The sequence below is a fragment of the Jaculus jaculus genome, chromosome 1, assembly GCF_020740685.1.
Source record: "Jaculus jaculus isolate mJacJac1 chromosome 1, mJacJac1.mat.Y.cur, whole genome shotgun sequence".
Taxonomy (NCBI): domain Eukaryota; kingdom Metazoa; phylum Chordata; class Mammalia; order Rodentia; family Dipodidae; genus Jaculus; species Jaculus jaculus.
In genome coordinates, this window is record NC_059102.1 from 52,617,262 (window position 1) to 52,634,221 (window position 16,960).

The 16,960-nt window shown below is 43.8% G+C and overlaps 1 protein-coding gene across 1 annotated transcript in view; it reads right to left on the reverse strand.

Moving 5' to 3' along the window:
* The window catches only part of Rcl1 (RNA terminal phosphate cyclase like 1), a 56,077-nt gene that overhangs the window by 14,852 nt on the left and 24,265 nt on the right, over positions 1–16,960 (reverse strand). The window contains exons 4-7 of the mRNA XM_004653174.3: positions 12,982–13,056; positions 10,291–10,415; positions 4,352–4,477; positions 397–553 (exon numbers count right to left, since the gene is read on the reverse strand). Of these exons, the coding sequence (XP_004653231.1) occupies positions 397–553; positions 4,352–4,477; positions 10,291–10,415; positions 12,982–13,056 (483 nt within the window). The remainder of the gene's footprint in view (positions 1–396; positions 554–4,351; positions 4,478–10,290; positions 10,416–12,981; positions 13,057–16,960) is intronic.

Here is a 16,960-nt window from a genome sequence, read left to right on the forward strand (position 1 = left end):
AAGAATGCAGGCCCCAGCACACAACAGAGACATGACCATCTCTGCCCTTGGCATGTGGAGTTTTGCCTTCCTGACGCAGAACCAAAACCAGAAAGAGTGCAGACTAGCTGAGATCCTGAAATCATCCTCTGACAAAGTATGTGGCACCTTCAGGAATGCAGTTTCAGGCCTCTTATTCCTGCTGCAGCACCTTCTCTTTACTCACAGCACTTCCTTCCTTTCAGTCACTTCCACTATGGGGGGCAAGCAGTAGAAGCGTGTGCTCACTTATGTGCCTGCCACATATGTTCAACACAGACCCTGGGGCTGAAGTTCTTGGGGAAGAGTCAGAAGGAGAGACAGCAAACTGCTTTTCTGCTGTTCCTTTCCTACCACCTGCCGGGGCGGAGGACCTACCCTGTAGATTTCTTCAAGCAGCAGCTGGGCACAATTCCTGCCAAGGTCCTCAGGAAGCACTGCTGCTCCCTGGCCCTGTGGGTTGGAGGCCAGTTCAGCACTAAGGAAGGTGCCATTGGTGGTCTCAGCAACGAGTGACAGCCCAAAGCCAGGAGACCTGTGGATTCAAAGACACAGAGGCTGAGTATGTACAGGCACACACATGCAAGCAAAACAGACATCTTTTGGATGGCATTATATCCTCACACTTCCTTCTGGTGACATGAAGCTTATTAGAGAAATGACAGCTGACTGAAGCACACAGGGCAGAACCAAGGTGAAATGTGTACTGCTTTTCCAGGTCAAAATGCTGACACAAGCTAAAGCCTGCTGACTCCCTGGGTCTTCAGTCATGACTTCAACAAGCCTATTTGGTATGGATACTTCATTACATCAGACAAGGATGATACCCAGGCATGACCTTAGAGACTACACCACCATTCACTGCACATTTGGCTTTTTGTTTATTTTTATTTATTTATTTGTTTGTTTGTTTGTTTGTTTATTTACTTGAGGGTGACAGAGAGAGGGAGGATGGATGCATCAGGGCCTCCAGCCACTGCAAACGAACTCCAGATGTATGTGCCACCTTGTGCATCTGGCTTATGTGGGTACTGGGAAATTAAGCCTCAAACTGGGGTCCTTAGACTTACTTAACAAGCTTAACTGCTAAAGCCATCTCTCCAGCCCCTTGTTTAGTAAATTTTTAAATGAGGCTTTAGAGCTGATGATCCCATAAGTGTACATCAAGTCTCTATCTTGCACTAAGGGAAAGGCTACTTACGGTTAACAAGTACAAACTTAATCATGTACCAGGCCAAATGGCATTATAAAAAGCTGCAATATAGCTAGTGGCAGGCAGTGTGGCCTTCAGACCTGCTCTGCTGCATTCCTGCCTACTTTGATGATGTGAAGGTAAGAGAAAGGACTAGCCCTGGACAGTTAACCTTGCCCTCTCTCAGCTCTTTGCAGTCCCCTCTACAGAAAGCAGTTGTGGTGGTTTAAATGTAAAATGTCCCCCATAGCCCTATGGGTGTAATTAAGCCTCATACTTAATTCCCAGCTGGTGAAGCCTTTGGGAGCAGGAACCTTGCTCAAAGAGGTGCGTCACTGGGGGCCTGCTACACTTAGCACACTATACTTCTCTTATGTGAAGATGTGATATTTTCCCCACTATGAAAAAACTTCCCCTCAAAACAGTAAGCCAGAAATAAGTCCTTTCCTTCCATAAGCTGCTTCTGGTCAACAGTTTTGTCCCAGCAATGAAAAAGTAACTGCTATAACAGCTGACACCTTAATTCTGGACTGCAACTAAGGGGTGGAGTGGAAGTTCCCCAGGGATATGGTAAAGTGCTTGTCACACAAGCCTGAGGACCACATGTCAGATCGCAGGACCCAAGTAAAATATAGGGTGTGATGCTGAGCACCTGTAATCCCAGAACTGGGGAGATGAAGACAAGAGAAACCCTGGGGCTCCACTGGCAAGCTAGCTAGTCTAGGTGAGTAAGCAAGCTCTAGGTTCAGTGAGAGACCCTGCTTCAGAAAGACAGTGATTGAGGAAGATATCCAACATTAACATCTGGTACCCATATGCACACATGTGCCCACAAATCTAAACATCCATGTTTGTACACACACACACCATACACACATGCCAGAAAAAAAAAAGAGGAGAGAAATGATAGGACAGCATTAGTGGTACCAGAGGGAAAGGGCAGGACAGCATTTGTGGATACAAGAGGGAAATTATAAGATATCTTTTTTTTTTCTTCAAGTTAAGACAAACCTTGAGTAAACGAGCTACATGAAACAGGCGTGGTGATGCATGTTTTTAATCCCAACACTTGGGAGGCAAAGGTAGGAGGATAGCCTTAAGTTTGAGGCCACCTTGAGACTACATAGCAAATTTCAAATCAGCCTGGACTTGAGCAAGACCCTCCCTTGAAAAAAACAAAAAAGAACAATGGCAAAGTACCAAACTGTGGTGCAAGTAGGAAGAAAGTAACTTCCTAACCCACAACAGCTAATCTCAAAATCTGGTCCTAAAAATAAAATTTAGGATATAAAACCTGAAAACTCCAGATTCAAAATAATGCTGTGAGAGCTGGGGTGAGGGTAGAAGGAGGGATATTGGTGTCATTATTCACATTGAAATAATTCAGGGCTGGGAAGATGGCTTGATGGTTAAATGTACTTGCTTGCAAACCTGGCTGAATCTGATTCTCCAGCACTTATCAAGCTGGATGCTAAGCACATGCATACGTGATTAAAACGTGCCTACAGCAATGAAAAGCACAGCCACAATCTGGAAGGTTGTGGGCCAACTTACTTGCAACAACAAAATCCAGAGACTCTGTCTCAAAAAGAAGGTGGTCAGAGGACAAACTCCATGAGGTTGTCCTATGACCTCTACAAGAATGCCGTAGTATATGTGCCCATTTACGCACCATACACACACACAATAAAAACAAAGAAAATCCATAGAGAAGCCTGTTATCCCAGCACTCAGGAAGAAGCAGAGACAAAAGGATCACCATAATTTTGAGATTAACCAAGAATACTATCTCAAAAAGCCAAAGGAAAAAAAAGGAACCAACAGTGCATAAGAAGAGAATCCACAAAGAAGTAAATATAGTAAAATACTGTCAACTACAGGCAATAGGAAGATATAAAAATGTTTACTGTACTATTCCTTCAGTTTTTTATAGGTGTAATTTTTAAATTAAAAAAATGGTTTTAATTGCTTAATTTCTTTGTCTCTAATTCAAAGGCAAAGCCTAACACTTTCATTCTGTCACTGTAATTTTCTTAATCTTTATTTATTTTTGTTTTTTACTTTACAAGGTAGGGTCTTACTCTAGCCCAGGCTGACCCGGAATTCACTATATAGTCTCAGGGTGGCCTCAAACTCACAGTGATCCTCCTACCTCTGCCTCCTGCATGCTGGGATTAAAGGCGTGCCCCACCACGCCTGGCTCTTCATTTTTTTATTTGTTTAAATAGAACCCCAAGGCTGCTAAGAAAGCACTCTACTAAGCTAAACTACCAGCCCTAAGTTTAAGTTTCTATCTAGTCATCCCTCTCCCCCTACCAGACCCTCTGTCTTGCTCTCCCAGTGGCTCTTGGCCCCAGCTGCATACTGGTATATCTTAGAATTTTTATTTCTTTTATCTGAGACAATGCTTCACTATGTACTTCATGCTTGCCTTGAATTTATGATGCTCCTGTCTCAGCCTTCCAAGTGCTGGGATTATAGGCATGTACTTCCACAACCAGCTTTATTTTTCCATTTTTTTTTTTTTTTAAGCACAGAAGTTAAATGAGCCAAATTCAAATCTACAATCCAGATTTAGGATCTGTGTTGTTCCCAAAGGTGAAGAGCAAAGCTGACCTGCAGTGAGGTACCAGAGGATTCTTTTTCTAAACTGTTTACTGGAAGTGAAAGATCTGTTCACTGTAGAGTGCAGATGGGACTTAATGCTAAAGCACTCTCAAAAGGTTCTATTTCTCCAAGGATAGAGACTGGACCCTCACTGCACTCCCAGAACTGGCCACAGGGATCTTTCCATGTAACAGTCAATCAAGAACTGTCCACTGGCTAGGCGTGGTGGTACACACCTTTAATCCAGCACATAGGAGGCAAAGGTGAAGCACTGTCATGAGTTTGAGGCCAGCTTGGGACAACAGTGAATTTCCAGGTCAACCTAGGCTAGGGTGAGTCCCTACCATGAAAGAACAAGAAATAATAAAATAAAATAAAAATAAAGAAATGTTTGCTGGTGACAATGACAATGCCAGGAACTAACTTTGAAACTGTTCTTCTGCAGCACAGCACTGGCACTGCCAGTTTTAACTGCAACCAGAACAGACCTGTGGAAAAGGCTCAGGTAGTAGATTCTGGGTTGCAGACACTTACTTTCCAGAGTTGATGCCTTTCATGTGGTCTGTGTAGATATAGATATCCGGAATGAACTTGTTGAGGATGCTCCTTGCAGAATCCACGATCCGATTTGCCATCTGAGGCGATACACGAACAGAGTACCTGCAGCCTGCAGTTAAGGAGGCCATGCTGCTAGGATCTCAGGGCAGAGGAAAGTCAGTTCTGATACTGCAAGAACTTGCTAACTGTAATGACAAGCTAGAAGCCGGGTGTGGTAGCACATGCCTTTAGTGCCAGCACTGGGGAGGCCAAGGTAAGAGGATCACCATGAGTTCAAGGCCAGCCAAAGCTACAAAGTAAGTTCCAGGACAGCCTGGTTACAGTGAGACCCTGCTTCAAAACAAGCAAGAGGGACTGGAGAGATGGCTTAGCGTTTAAGGCACTTGCCCGAAAAGCCTAAGGACCCAGGTTCAATTCCCCAGCACCCACCTAAGACAGATGCACAAGGTGGTGCAACTATCTGGAGTTAGTTTACAATGGCTACAGGCCCTGGTGTGCCCATTCTCTTGAAAAGACTTAAATGGTTATGATGAAATAAAAAATCTGTATCTTAGACTGCAAAATATAAAGCCAGGGTTCTTGAACCATACCCTGACTTCCCAATCACCCACCTTTATCTAGAGTAGCTCCACACTACAAAGTATGAAGATGCCTATTCCTCTACAAGTCATGATTCAGGCCCCCTTTGAGGTAAACACTGGAAAACAATTTGCTATTTTCTGTCCAGTCTCATTGTAATAAACAGGAAGTCTCTAAGAACCAAAGGCCAGAACAGACACCACACTGGGGTGGACCTGAACCAATCCTAGACCACCTCCTGTTACATTAATGGGGAAGCAGAAAACATTTCATGAAAGAGAAAGGTGGTTACAATTTACAAATGTACAGAGCTATTTCCTACTATTTAAGAATAAATTGCTTCATTTGTGCATGATAGAGGATCCTCCACTTACTTGCTATCCTCTAGTGAAAATGGGTAATCCAGCAATTTACAAAGCCTTGCAGAAAAGGAGGAAGAAATTAGCAAAAAGGCTGGTGCTTGAGAATATGGAAACCATTACCTAAAAACAGATTGTATAACAGAAACTGGCTCTAGCCAACATCACTTCAAATTGAAATTAAGTAAGGGGCTGGGGAGATGGGTCAGTAAATGAAGTGTTTGCAGTGTAAGCATGAGTACCCCAATTCCAATCTCCAGAACCCACATAAAGCTAGACACTAAGATACTACTGTCTGGAATCTGAGCATGAGCCTACAGCAGCAAGAAAGTGAGCAGAGACAAAAGAAATCTCTCAGATGCTCATGGGCCAGTTAATCTGGCAAACACAGAAGTAAACAAGAAACCTGCCTCAAACAAGATGGAAGGAGAGGAATAACTCAAGGCATCCTCTGATTTTCACATTTGTGCCTTATAGCACTTGAGTCTCCACATTCATAAACACACACACACACACACACACACACGAGGCAAGAAAGGACTGAGCACTTCCCAAATCTGGCTGTATATGGAATTAAAATACTGAAAAATACATGTAACTGTCCCAATACCCTGATATAAATTCATGTGGCAAGTCCATCAGATAAAGTGTGGTTTGCTCATTCCAGCCTAAGTATTCAATAGCTACTGTCAATAACACCTTAATTTTAATTGGAACTAAGAAGCAAAATGCTGTACAAGAAACTTGACCAGGCATCTAACTACCCTGGCTTGACTCGGCCTGACTGCTTGGCTAACAAGCAATCTTCCTTACATGACTAAATCCTCTTTGACTCCTAAACCTCCTGGATCATGCTGTCAGATTCCCATCCTGGAACCAATGTTCACTCCGTCCTCCACTGTTCTGGCACAGTGATCCCTTCCTCCTGCAGCCCCCAACCCGTACTCAACTGGTCTGAGTGAACTTACCATATCTTTAGATACACATTTTGCTCTTGCTCCTCATGGAAATCACACTCCAAAAGGGTAGAGACTTTACTTCTGAACCCCTCACACCTCCAATACACTACATTTGTACTCAGAAATGCTCAACAAATATTTGATTTGACTCAAAGGACAAACCTGAAATGGGGAAAGAGCAAAGGATTTTTCAATGCACACCGAGCCCAGTTACATCACCACATTTTTGTCCAGAATGTTCTTTTGACCATAGTTTAGACAAACAGTCCCAGGTCTCAATAGCCTTTGGACTGAGTAGGGGCCATCTTTCTGGGGCCTGAGCCTACCCATTCCCCCAATTTGTAAGGACAGATCAGGAGACATCATTATCTTGCACATAACCTCACACTGGTCACAGCTCCCAAAGTTCTTTTACATACATTATAATCTCATTTTATGCTCAGCACTACAAATCCGAGTGCTAGAACTTAATCTCAAAGTAAGCCCATGGGATACAGAGCTAAGACATTTGCTTAAAATTAAACAGACCTGAATTCCTAAAAACATCATCCTCCACCCTTCCAGAGATATGGAAACCAAGAGGCTTTGTGTGTGTGCCTGCATGTATGCAGTAGGTGATGAAAGAAAAAAAAAAAAAAAAACTCTCTCAAACTGGCTTTCCTACAATCAGGGAAAGGAAAGCACATTGTCCCACAAATCCCAACGTACCCACCTCTCCTGCCTCTACCTCAACTTCTTCACTGAACTCTTGACACACTGAATCATGAGCTCTGGCGCAGTACCACAAAACTAAAACCGAGTGTTCCTTTCCTGTCCCACCCTAGGTAGCAGGAAAATCAGGCGGGGTGGTATTCAGTAAGAGGTAACTAACAACTGTCTAGCACAGCTGCTGGCAGGAACCAACACCAGCTCCCTACCAGGCCCTGGCTACTTGTCATTAATCTGCAGAAAGCAAGAGGTGCTTTGGGGGGCAACTCAGTTAAAACCACAGTTCCCTCAACTTGCTCCTCCTATGAAAAAACAACTACCATGCTCATTCCAACTGTCAGTCAGCCTTGCAAGTAAAAACCCATGAAACTAGAGCTTTTTCCAAAGTCAGCTCTTTCCCCCCAGGCTCAGAAACTGGCAAGGGAGGTGAAAATTTGAGCCCACATTCCTTTGAGGTGTTTATTAAGTGGGCAGCTCTGCTGATCACTAGCTGGAATGTGTGGTCGACAGACAGGACTGTGAACAGGGCGCTGAGTCAACTTTCCTGGCCACTGAAGAGAAAGTCCCTATGAGTCAAAGCCGTGTGAGGGATGGTTTAGGTGTTCTGCCCCTGCCTCACTCAGGAGGGGAGGGATATGAGACTTCACAAATGTCCAGGCTTAGGCACCACACAGGGAAGGTTCAAAGAACATCAGCAGGGCAACAGCTCTCTGGCTTCCAACACCTACACCATGTAAATCTGTTGTTAAACACCTACAATTTTACTACTTCTACCATGAAAACGCCCAAATTATGTTCCCTAAATACAGTTCCTTGTTCACAGTACCAGACCTGATCTTCAGATCTGCCAAGGTTCCAACCCCTTGACATCTTGTCCTCTCCAGGATGGGGAGCCTACTACTTTACTAAGTGAGATGCAACCCAGGAAAACTGCTTCAAACTGGTTCACCTGCTCTCCTGCACCACACACCACTCACCCTGCCCAGGGGTTCCATCCCTGCAAAAAAAAAAAAAGGCCATCTTGCCTTGTCTATTCCTCCCTCCAGACTGCCACCATTTGATAAAATGTCAACTTCAGCTGAGTCCACATGCCTATGATCTTCCAGTCACTACACACCACCATCACCAGCCTTTATCCTACCCCATCCTTCCCCTCATTGTTCATTCCATCTCATCGCAGTAAAACCTGTAAGGTGATTCCAACCTCTTCCACAGTTCTACCATGAACCAGCCTGTAGACTTGAACTTAGCCCTTCTGAAATAAGATACAAGTAACAACAGCTACCATATATGTGTGGATGCCTTCTTCCTTATACCAGCCAGTGCCTCACTCTCGCCTATCTCCTACCTCAGTTAACCTCATTCCAGCCCAATAGGTTTAACAGGCCTAGTGACATATGAGTCAACCAAGGCTGGGACCAACGAGCTACTCTCTGTGAGCAGCAAAGTTCACAGTACAACCTTACCTGTCTGACTGCAGCCCCTGGATTGTTACCTACCTGGCTGCCTTGCTTCTTCACATGTCCACTTTCCTACAAAAATTCACTGTCTCCAATTTACAAAGCACCCAAATTACCAAGTTTTCTGTAAAGGGGAGTATATTTTGCACTCACTCCTTGTCAAACCACTATCTTACTTTTCTTTCTCCTCCTCTTCCTGTGAAGATTCTCCGAGAGCAGCTCCAACATATATCACCATTCCAAAACCTCCTTCTCACGGTAACTCACAATTGACCATGTGCATTCTGCCACCATCAATCACATCTAGAAATAACTCTTCTTGGGCCATTAGATTTCCCCACCTGATACTTGCTCCTCAGGCCCTAGAAGTGCTGGTGTGGGCTTAGTTTCTTCACATCCTTCTCACGTGGCTTTTACTTTCCAATTTTGAGCAAGTGCTCTGCCACTGAGCGTGTCTTCAGCCTCGATACTTTCCAGCCTTGGTGGCCTCTTCAGGGTTCCAGCCTCCTCTGCATTCTTCAGGGTTGCTCAGTCCAATCATCCATTTCTAGTTCTCATTGTGTCCCAGAGTTGTAGATCCACAATTCCAACTTCCTTCCTAGATTTATCTACCTGGAGCAATCAAACTTAGCATGTATAAAACACCTACTTTACCCCACCCCAAAATTTTAAAGCTACTATCAGAGCAAACTTCTACCACGAGCCTTAGTGAGAACCATCAAGATCCCCTCAGTGCCTCCTTATTCCTGTAGCAGGAAGCAGGCAGTCTGTATCTGTGTACTCTGCCTCTCTCACTAGCAGTTCTCACCAGCTCCCTAGTTCTCTGTAGGGCACAAACCTTCATTACCCTTGCCTCTCAAAGCTGCCACTAGGTGATGTTTTTCAGGCTGATGCTTTACAAAACTTTTACTAAGTTCATACACTACCACTAAAGTTGTCCTCCTAATATGCAAAATGATTCCACCAAAGACAATTACTGACTTTGGAAAAGATGAGCCTTGAGCTCTTCACAGACCCTGCTCATCTTCATGCCCAATTATGTCCAACAATTGTCACTGACTACCTAATTCCAGCCACACAGCACTGCTGGGCATGCCCTAGAATCATGGTGCACAACTTCCTTTCCACAGCCCATTTTTCTGCATTTCCCCCTTTCTTGTCCAAGCAGGTCTCTATTCTTCAAAGCTCATTCAAATAGTATCCCCTTTCCATAGCATAAAGTAGAGGTTAAAAGCCTCAGCTACTGAGTCACACTGACAAAGCTTAAATCTCACGTAAGTCAGCTGCATAAAGTAGCACATGCATCTGGAATTTATTTGCAGGCCCTGGCACACCCGTTCTCTCTTTTGCTATCTGCCTCTTTCTTTTTCCTTCTCTCAAATTAATAAAATAAATTTTAAAAATAAAGTGTATAAAGTGATCCCCCCCAAGTAACATTAAATCATCCTCACTTATTACTTTCCCTTCTCAACCAGCCACAGCTAGCAACCCCTATCACCTCACATGCATGCCCTACATAACTGTAAATGTGGTAGTACAATTATGGTCAGCAGAATTAATTTCCTTCTCCAGATGATGGTTCATCTGAGAGGGAGAGACAACCAAGTATTCATGGCCCCAAATAAGACAGAGACAGACAGAAACTGACTCATACCCCAGAGCCATATGCTTTAAGTATTAAGTGAAGAAAAAGAACAAATCAATTTTAGTCATGGTTAGGCAGATATAACAAATTTAGTTGTTTAAATCATAGAGAAGACTGTTGTCTAAATTGTAAATAACTGGAAAAAAATGTAAAGGTGTTACTGTGGTGAGACACGCGAGAGCACACAGCTGAAGGGAAAGGATACGCCATTCCTCTGATGCGCTTGATTTTCCCTGGGTCAGTGAGCTGGACAGGCTTTAGCACCTTCCTCACAGGACATGAGAAAAGCACTTCACCTCCTCCTCCTGGAGGCATTCCCCGTCGCAAAATCTGTACAGAACAGTGAGGAGGAGAAGAGGCAGTAAAGCGAAAACAGACAAAGCATGGATTCCTGGTATCTCAACCCAGCAAGTTCCAGCACTTCTACTAGGCTTTGGAAACTGTAAATCCCTAAGGGCAATCACACTGAGAGCTCCTGGACAAATAATATATCTGGGTGACTATAGGTGACACAAGAGCCAGAATCCTTGCCACTCTGCTCTTTAGGTAACTGGTGAAGACTAAACGACTTAATGCATGTGAAATACAACAGCACCTCCTGCCAAGTAAATACAATGCAACTGCTGGCTACTAAGATTAAAGGGCCACTTTCTCTTCAAAATCGGAAGTGTTGGTGGTCATTTATAATGGTGACTTCAAAGCTGACACATATCTCTTTCAAGGAATTGGTTTAAAACGTGTCTTACAGGGCTGGGAATAGCTCAGCAATTAAAGGACTCCCTAATACCCACATAAAGTGGAACAGAAAGTGGTACATGTGTCTGTGATCCCAACATGCCTCCAGCAATGGGAGACACAGCCAGGAGAATCCAGAAGCTCATGGGCTAGCTAGTCTGGCACACATGAAGCAAAAGCAATAAACAATAATGACAGCAATACCACAAGGTTTTCCTCATACCTCCATACATGTGGTGGTTTGATTCAGGTGTCCCCCATAAAATTAGGCATTCTAAATGCTAGGTTCCCAGCTGATGGAGATTTAGAAATTAATGTCTCCTGGAGGGAGTGTATTGTTGGGGGTGGGCTTATCAGTGTTATAGCCAGTTTCCCCTTGCCAGTGTGTGGCATACTCTCCTGTTGCTATTGTCTACCTTATGTTGGCCAGAGGGTGATATCCACCCTCTTGCTCATGCCATTATTTTCCCCTGCCATTGTAGAGCTTCCCCTTGAGCCTGTAATCCAAAATAAACCTCTCTGCCCAGAAGCTGCTTTTGGTTGGGTGATTTCTACCAGCAATGAGAACGTGATTGCAACAGTAGAGTGGTACCGAGGAGTGGGGTTGCTGCTAGACACCTGACTGTGTGGCTTTGGCCTTCTGGAGCTGATTTTCAAGAGGAATGTGGGAGGATTTGAAACCTTGGCCTAAGAGATGCCTTGCAGTGCTGTGAGTACAGCTTGATGGACTATTCTGACCAGAGTTGAAAGACCTGAATGCGGTAAACTGTGGACTATGAGGTTTGGCTTATGAGAGTGAGAAAGAGCTTTGCTTGGACTGGGCTAGTAGTTTGTGTGAGGCTTGCTATTATGCCCATGTCCTGAGAAGTTGTGCAAGGTTGCTTTGCTTAGAAATGAACTGATGTGAGCAGAGGGATATGACACAGAAAGAAAAATCTTTGTATGAACTGTTGCCCATTCAGCTGCAATTGAGAGATTACAACCTTTGATACTGGGCTAGCTGACCTGCACTTGGGGCAACAGGAAGAAATGTAAACTCTTGGAGAGGCCTGAGTGCTCAAGAAGTGTCCTGTTCTTCAAAGTCTGTTTTATTACCCCCTGGATTAACAAACTGCCACCCTACCTGATATTATAGAGTATGAGAAATGCAGGAAAGAGAGGGTCATTGAGTTTGCAACATGGTCTTGTGTTTTGGAAATGGCCATGGGCAGTGTGAAGCAGGTTTGATGGATGTCTGCATGGAGATCTCATGGGGCCATGAGGATGAATCGTAGGTTACAGTGGAAACCCAGTGGAGATGCTGGGACTACAAGATGGCTGCTAAGGAAAGCTGCTGGCCCTGATGAAGTTTTCCAAGACTGTGAGTAGCCTACCTGGAGGGGCGGAATTGGAATACCAGAGACTTGTTGCTGGTTAGTTATCAGATTTGGAGACGTGTCAATGGCTACAGTTGTTGGACTTGGAGCTACAGTTTGGTGTTTGCCCTGTTTAAATCATGTATTGCTTAAATATTTCTTTGCTATGCCCAATGCCATCTTTTGCAGTGTGAGTTTATTCTGTGCCATTATGGGGATGTAAAAACATCATTGGGATTAAAAGAATATAGGGGGACTTTTAAAGTTGGACTGAATGCATTGCATTTTACATCATGGATAGTTATCAGTTTATGGGGGCCAGAGGTGGAATGTGGTGGTTTGATTCACGTGTCCCCCATAAACTTAGGTGTTCTGAATGCTAGGTTCCCAGCTGATGGAGATTTGGGAATTAATTTCTCCTGGAGGGAGTGTATTGTTGGGGGAAGGCCTATGGGTATTACAGCCAGTTTCCCCTTGCCTGTATTTGTCAGCTCTCCTGTTGCTATTGTCTACCTTATGTTGGTCAGGGGTGATGTCCACCCTCTGCTCATGCCATCACTTTTCCCTGCCATTGTGGAGCTTCCCCTCAAGCCTGTAAGCCAAAATAAACCTCTTTTCCCAGAAGCTGCTCTTGGTTGGGTGACTTCTACCAGCAATGCGAACTTGACTGCAACAATATATGTGCCATGGCATGAACATGTACATATACACCCATCATATACATCCACAAATACATATATACAGATACACATAAATTTTTTTTAAGTCTTATAGATGTAAACAGCTGGAAATTCAAACACTCTTACCTTTAGCTCAAATGATTCTCCATCAATCCCAAACTGTTTCAATAGAGGGAGTGCGGTTGCCTTAAGAATATCAACCTAAAAATTATTTTGGAAAAGGATTTTTAATTAAACCTTGTGCAGATAGAATAAAACCCAGGAAGCATGTGAGACTTAGAAACCAGGTAGGTGAGACAACTCAGGAAAGAGACAGAATGTTGGCTTTCAAATGCTGTGCCGCTAAGAGATTTGCTAACTCCATAAACACTGCACTTCTCTGAGCCTCACCTTCTTCTGATGACCTTGACCTACCTTGCAGGCACCATGAATATGCACAGAAAACAAATAGGGACTCAGAGACCTCTGCTCATTCTCACACACATCCCACCACGGATCAAAGTATCAGCCTTTTTTATTAATCTTTTTCTAACATATAGTCTTTTTTAAGTTTTCAAAGCTAGTAGCTTGTCAGACCAAAGCAAATCAAATGAACCTCTCCATGTTCACCTAAGAATCTGGGGTAGGTTGTGATTCTACATGGAAGTGGGGCCGGACATGGGAGTAATATGAAGCAGCACACCACAAACTGTATTCACAGCTGATGGCAAGGCTTGTACCAGTCTGTGGTCTCTCTTCCATATTCACAGTGCCTAGACCATTCAGTTATCAGTGGATTCCTCACAGGGCATAAAGATGGTGTGGTGGTTTGAATTGGATGGCCCCCATAAACTCGTGTGTTTTCAACATCTGGTCCCCAACTGAGAGCAATTTGGAAAGTAGAGGCCTGCTGGAAGAAGTATGTTGCTGGAGGTGGGCTTTGGGGCATTATAGCCAGCTCCCCCTTGCCAGAGCCCAACTAATTCCTGCTGCTGTGTTCTACCTGCTGTGCCAGAAATGATGTCCAGTCTTAGCGCTACCATCTTTTCCTACTATCATGAAGCTTCCCCTAAGACTGTAAGCCAAAACACAGCCTTTCCTCCCATCAGCTGTTTGCAGCTGGGTGTTTTGTCCCAGCAACAAGAACTACAAAAAATGGCAATCAAATCATATATGTCTAATAAGCCAACTACATCATAGGAAACAATTACTCCCTAAGGAATGAGAATTCCCCTTCTGGGTCTGGAGAGGTTGACCCTATCAGAGGAAATGTGGGTAGGCAGCATAAGCAGAAGGCACGTCATAAGATATGCCTCGAGTTAGCAACATAGTCTCAGATAAGAAAATCCAGAATCTCCTTGAATCTCCTTGTCACAAAGACATGGCCTTGAGTCTCACCATCTTCAACAACTCTAAAGCTGATGCAATGCAATTAAACTCCAATGAAGCTTCAATAGCATGGGGCTGGACAATGGTACTTGCTTGCAAAGAATGCCAATCTGGAGTCAATTCCCAGTACACACATAGAGCCAGATGCGCTAAGCAAGAGATTCTGACTCAGACACCCTCACACATATACAATTCCAAAAAAAAAAAAAAAAAAATTGCTGGGGTGGAGGTTTTAGCAGTTAAGGTGCCTGTCTGTAAAACCTAAGGACCCAGATGCAATTCCCCAGTACTGATGTAAGTCAAATGCACAAGGTGGCACACGTGTCTGGAATTTGTTGCAGTAACTAGAGGCCCTGGTGTCCCTCTTCTCTCTCAAATAAATAAATAAAAAATATGTATTTTTTAAATGTTAAGCTGGGGGCTGGAGAGATGGCTTAGCGGTTAAGGCACGTACCTGCAAAGCCTAAGGACCCACGTTCAACTCTCCAGATCCCACGTTAGCAAGATGCACAAAGGTGAGGCAAGCACAAGGTCACACATGCCCACTAGGTGGCACCAGCACCTGGAGTTCAACTGTAGTGGCTGAGGCTCTGATATGCCAATTCTCTTTCTTAAAAAAAAGTTAAGCCAGGCATGGTACACCCACTTAATCCTACCACTCAGGAGGGAGAGTCAGGAGGATTACTGTGAGTTTGAACCACCCTGAGACTACATAGTGAATTCCAGGTTAGCCTGGGCTAGAGAGGGATGCCACCAAAAAAACAAAACAAATTTTAAAAAGCTGAAAGTTTCAGGGCTGGAAAGATGGCTTAGCAGTTAAGAAGCTTGCCTAGGAAGCCTAAAGACCCATGTTCGGCTCTTCACATCCCACGTAAGCCAGACACATAAGGTGACCCAAGCATAGAAGGTCACACACGCGCACATGGTGGCGCACACGTGTGGAGTTCAAGTACAGTGGCTAGTGACCCTGACACACCAATTCTCTTGCGCGCACTAAAAAAAAAAATGTTAAGAGTTTCAGTAGTATAAGACTATTTGCTATTCAAAAATTGGCCAAAGGTAAAAATGGGATTATAATGACGCATAAGGCCTGGGAACATGCTTAGAATGTACCAGGTGTAATGGGACAGCAACTAGCAAAGCCTATTAAAGATTACCTAATTTCAATTAAATAGTAAACACTCCCCAAAACAACAAAGTCATGCATCACTTAACAATGGGAATAAGTTCTGAGAAATGTGTTGTTGGGTTCTCAGTCCCTGTGGGAACATCGTATGGTGTCCTTCTGTAAGCCCAGATGAATCTACGACAGCCTCCAGTCATCCTAAAAGCCACATTGTTTGATTTTCCTTCCTTTAATAACCCTCCCTGGTTGGCAATGATCTAAATGTCTCCTCTAAAACTCATGTTGAAATGTACTGGACCTTTAGATGGTGATGTAGCCAGGAGGACAGCAAGATAACATAGTTATCTTGAGAGTAGGTTTCTGACAAAATTAGTTTGGCCCAACTTCTCTGTCTGCCACACAATATCCTCTGCCATGTTATGAAGCAAAGGCCTTTGCCAGTGGCCCATGCATGCTCTTGGCTTCCCAGACTTCAGAAGAGTAAGAAGTAATCTCTTTTCTTTATAAACCACCTAGAGCCTCCAGTACTTTCTTATATCTACGACACAGATGCTCAGTACTTGGCCGAGGGGTTTTCAGCCTGTATGACCCTAGTTGTGTTTCCAGTTGTCCATCCTAAAATGAATGAAAGTTCCTTGAGGAATTCATCCTTTATGCAGAGAGTAAATGAGGACATGAACTGATGGGGAAATTGAGAAAAAAAGAAGCCTAAAATGAAGACACCACAGGCTAAAGAAGTTACTCTTTACCCAGGACCAAAGGTGTTTGTTCTAACCTACGTTAGAGCCAGGTTCAACCGAGGTCATTTTAGTCATGCAGCTGGCCAAAGCAGAGGCCTGAGTCAAGCAAGCATAGGAAACAGCTCTGCTTGGCTTAAACGGTAACATTTCTGTGGTAGTGTGAATGGATGTCCCCCAGTATATTTGGAATTTTATTAAAGCCTGTAATTTAGATCTCTAGCCACCTGGTTGGAGGAGGTGCCAGTGGGCTGATCCTAGGGTCCAGCCCTAAGGTGGGGGGGTGGGGTGGATTTGGAATTCCCGTTTAAAGATACGCAGAGTGCTTGAGCTTTGCCTGGAGTTCCTGAATTGTGATTGCTGGTGGTTCCTTTTGGCTTCTCGAATGGCCCACTGCCCTCTTGACATTGTATTTTAAACCTTTATATTGCTTTGTTCTTTATAGCTTATTACTTCCCTCTTTGATATGCCTTTCCTCAATTCTTTGAGTAAGACCAAGAACCTAGAAATACCTAGATCAAAAGCACCAGTAACACTCCAAAAGTAGGAAAACAGATCTGTTTTTAATACTCTCATAAAGGGGTTATGCACTATTTCTGGATAATTCAAATGATCTTTGTTATACAAAACCTTTTTAAAATTTTGTTAGATACTGCCATTGAGAACAGCTTCTAAGATTACTAGCAATTGTAGAAAGAGGGCAGGGCCAACACAATGCTAAATTCTGAAGGATACTTCAGGCCCTTTTCCCACTGCCTGAAGTGCTTTACCTCACAATGTCAAAGTGGGTATGTCTCCTCTCCCACTTTAACCAAATAACCCATTTCCTAGAAGCTCTAGAAAAGACAGGGTGGAAGAACAATCACATAATTCA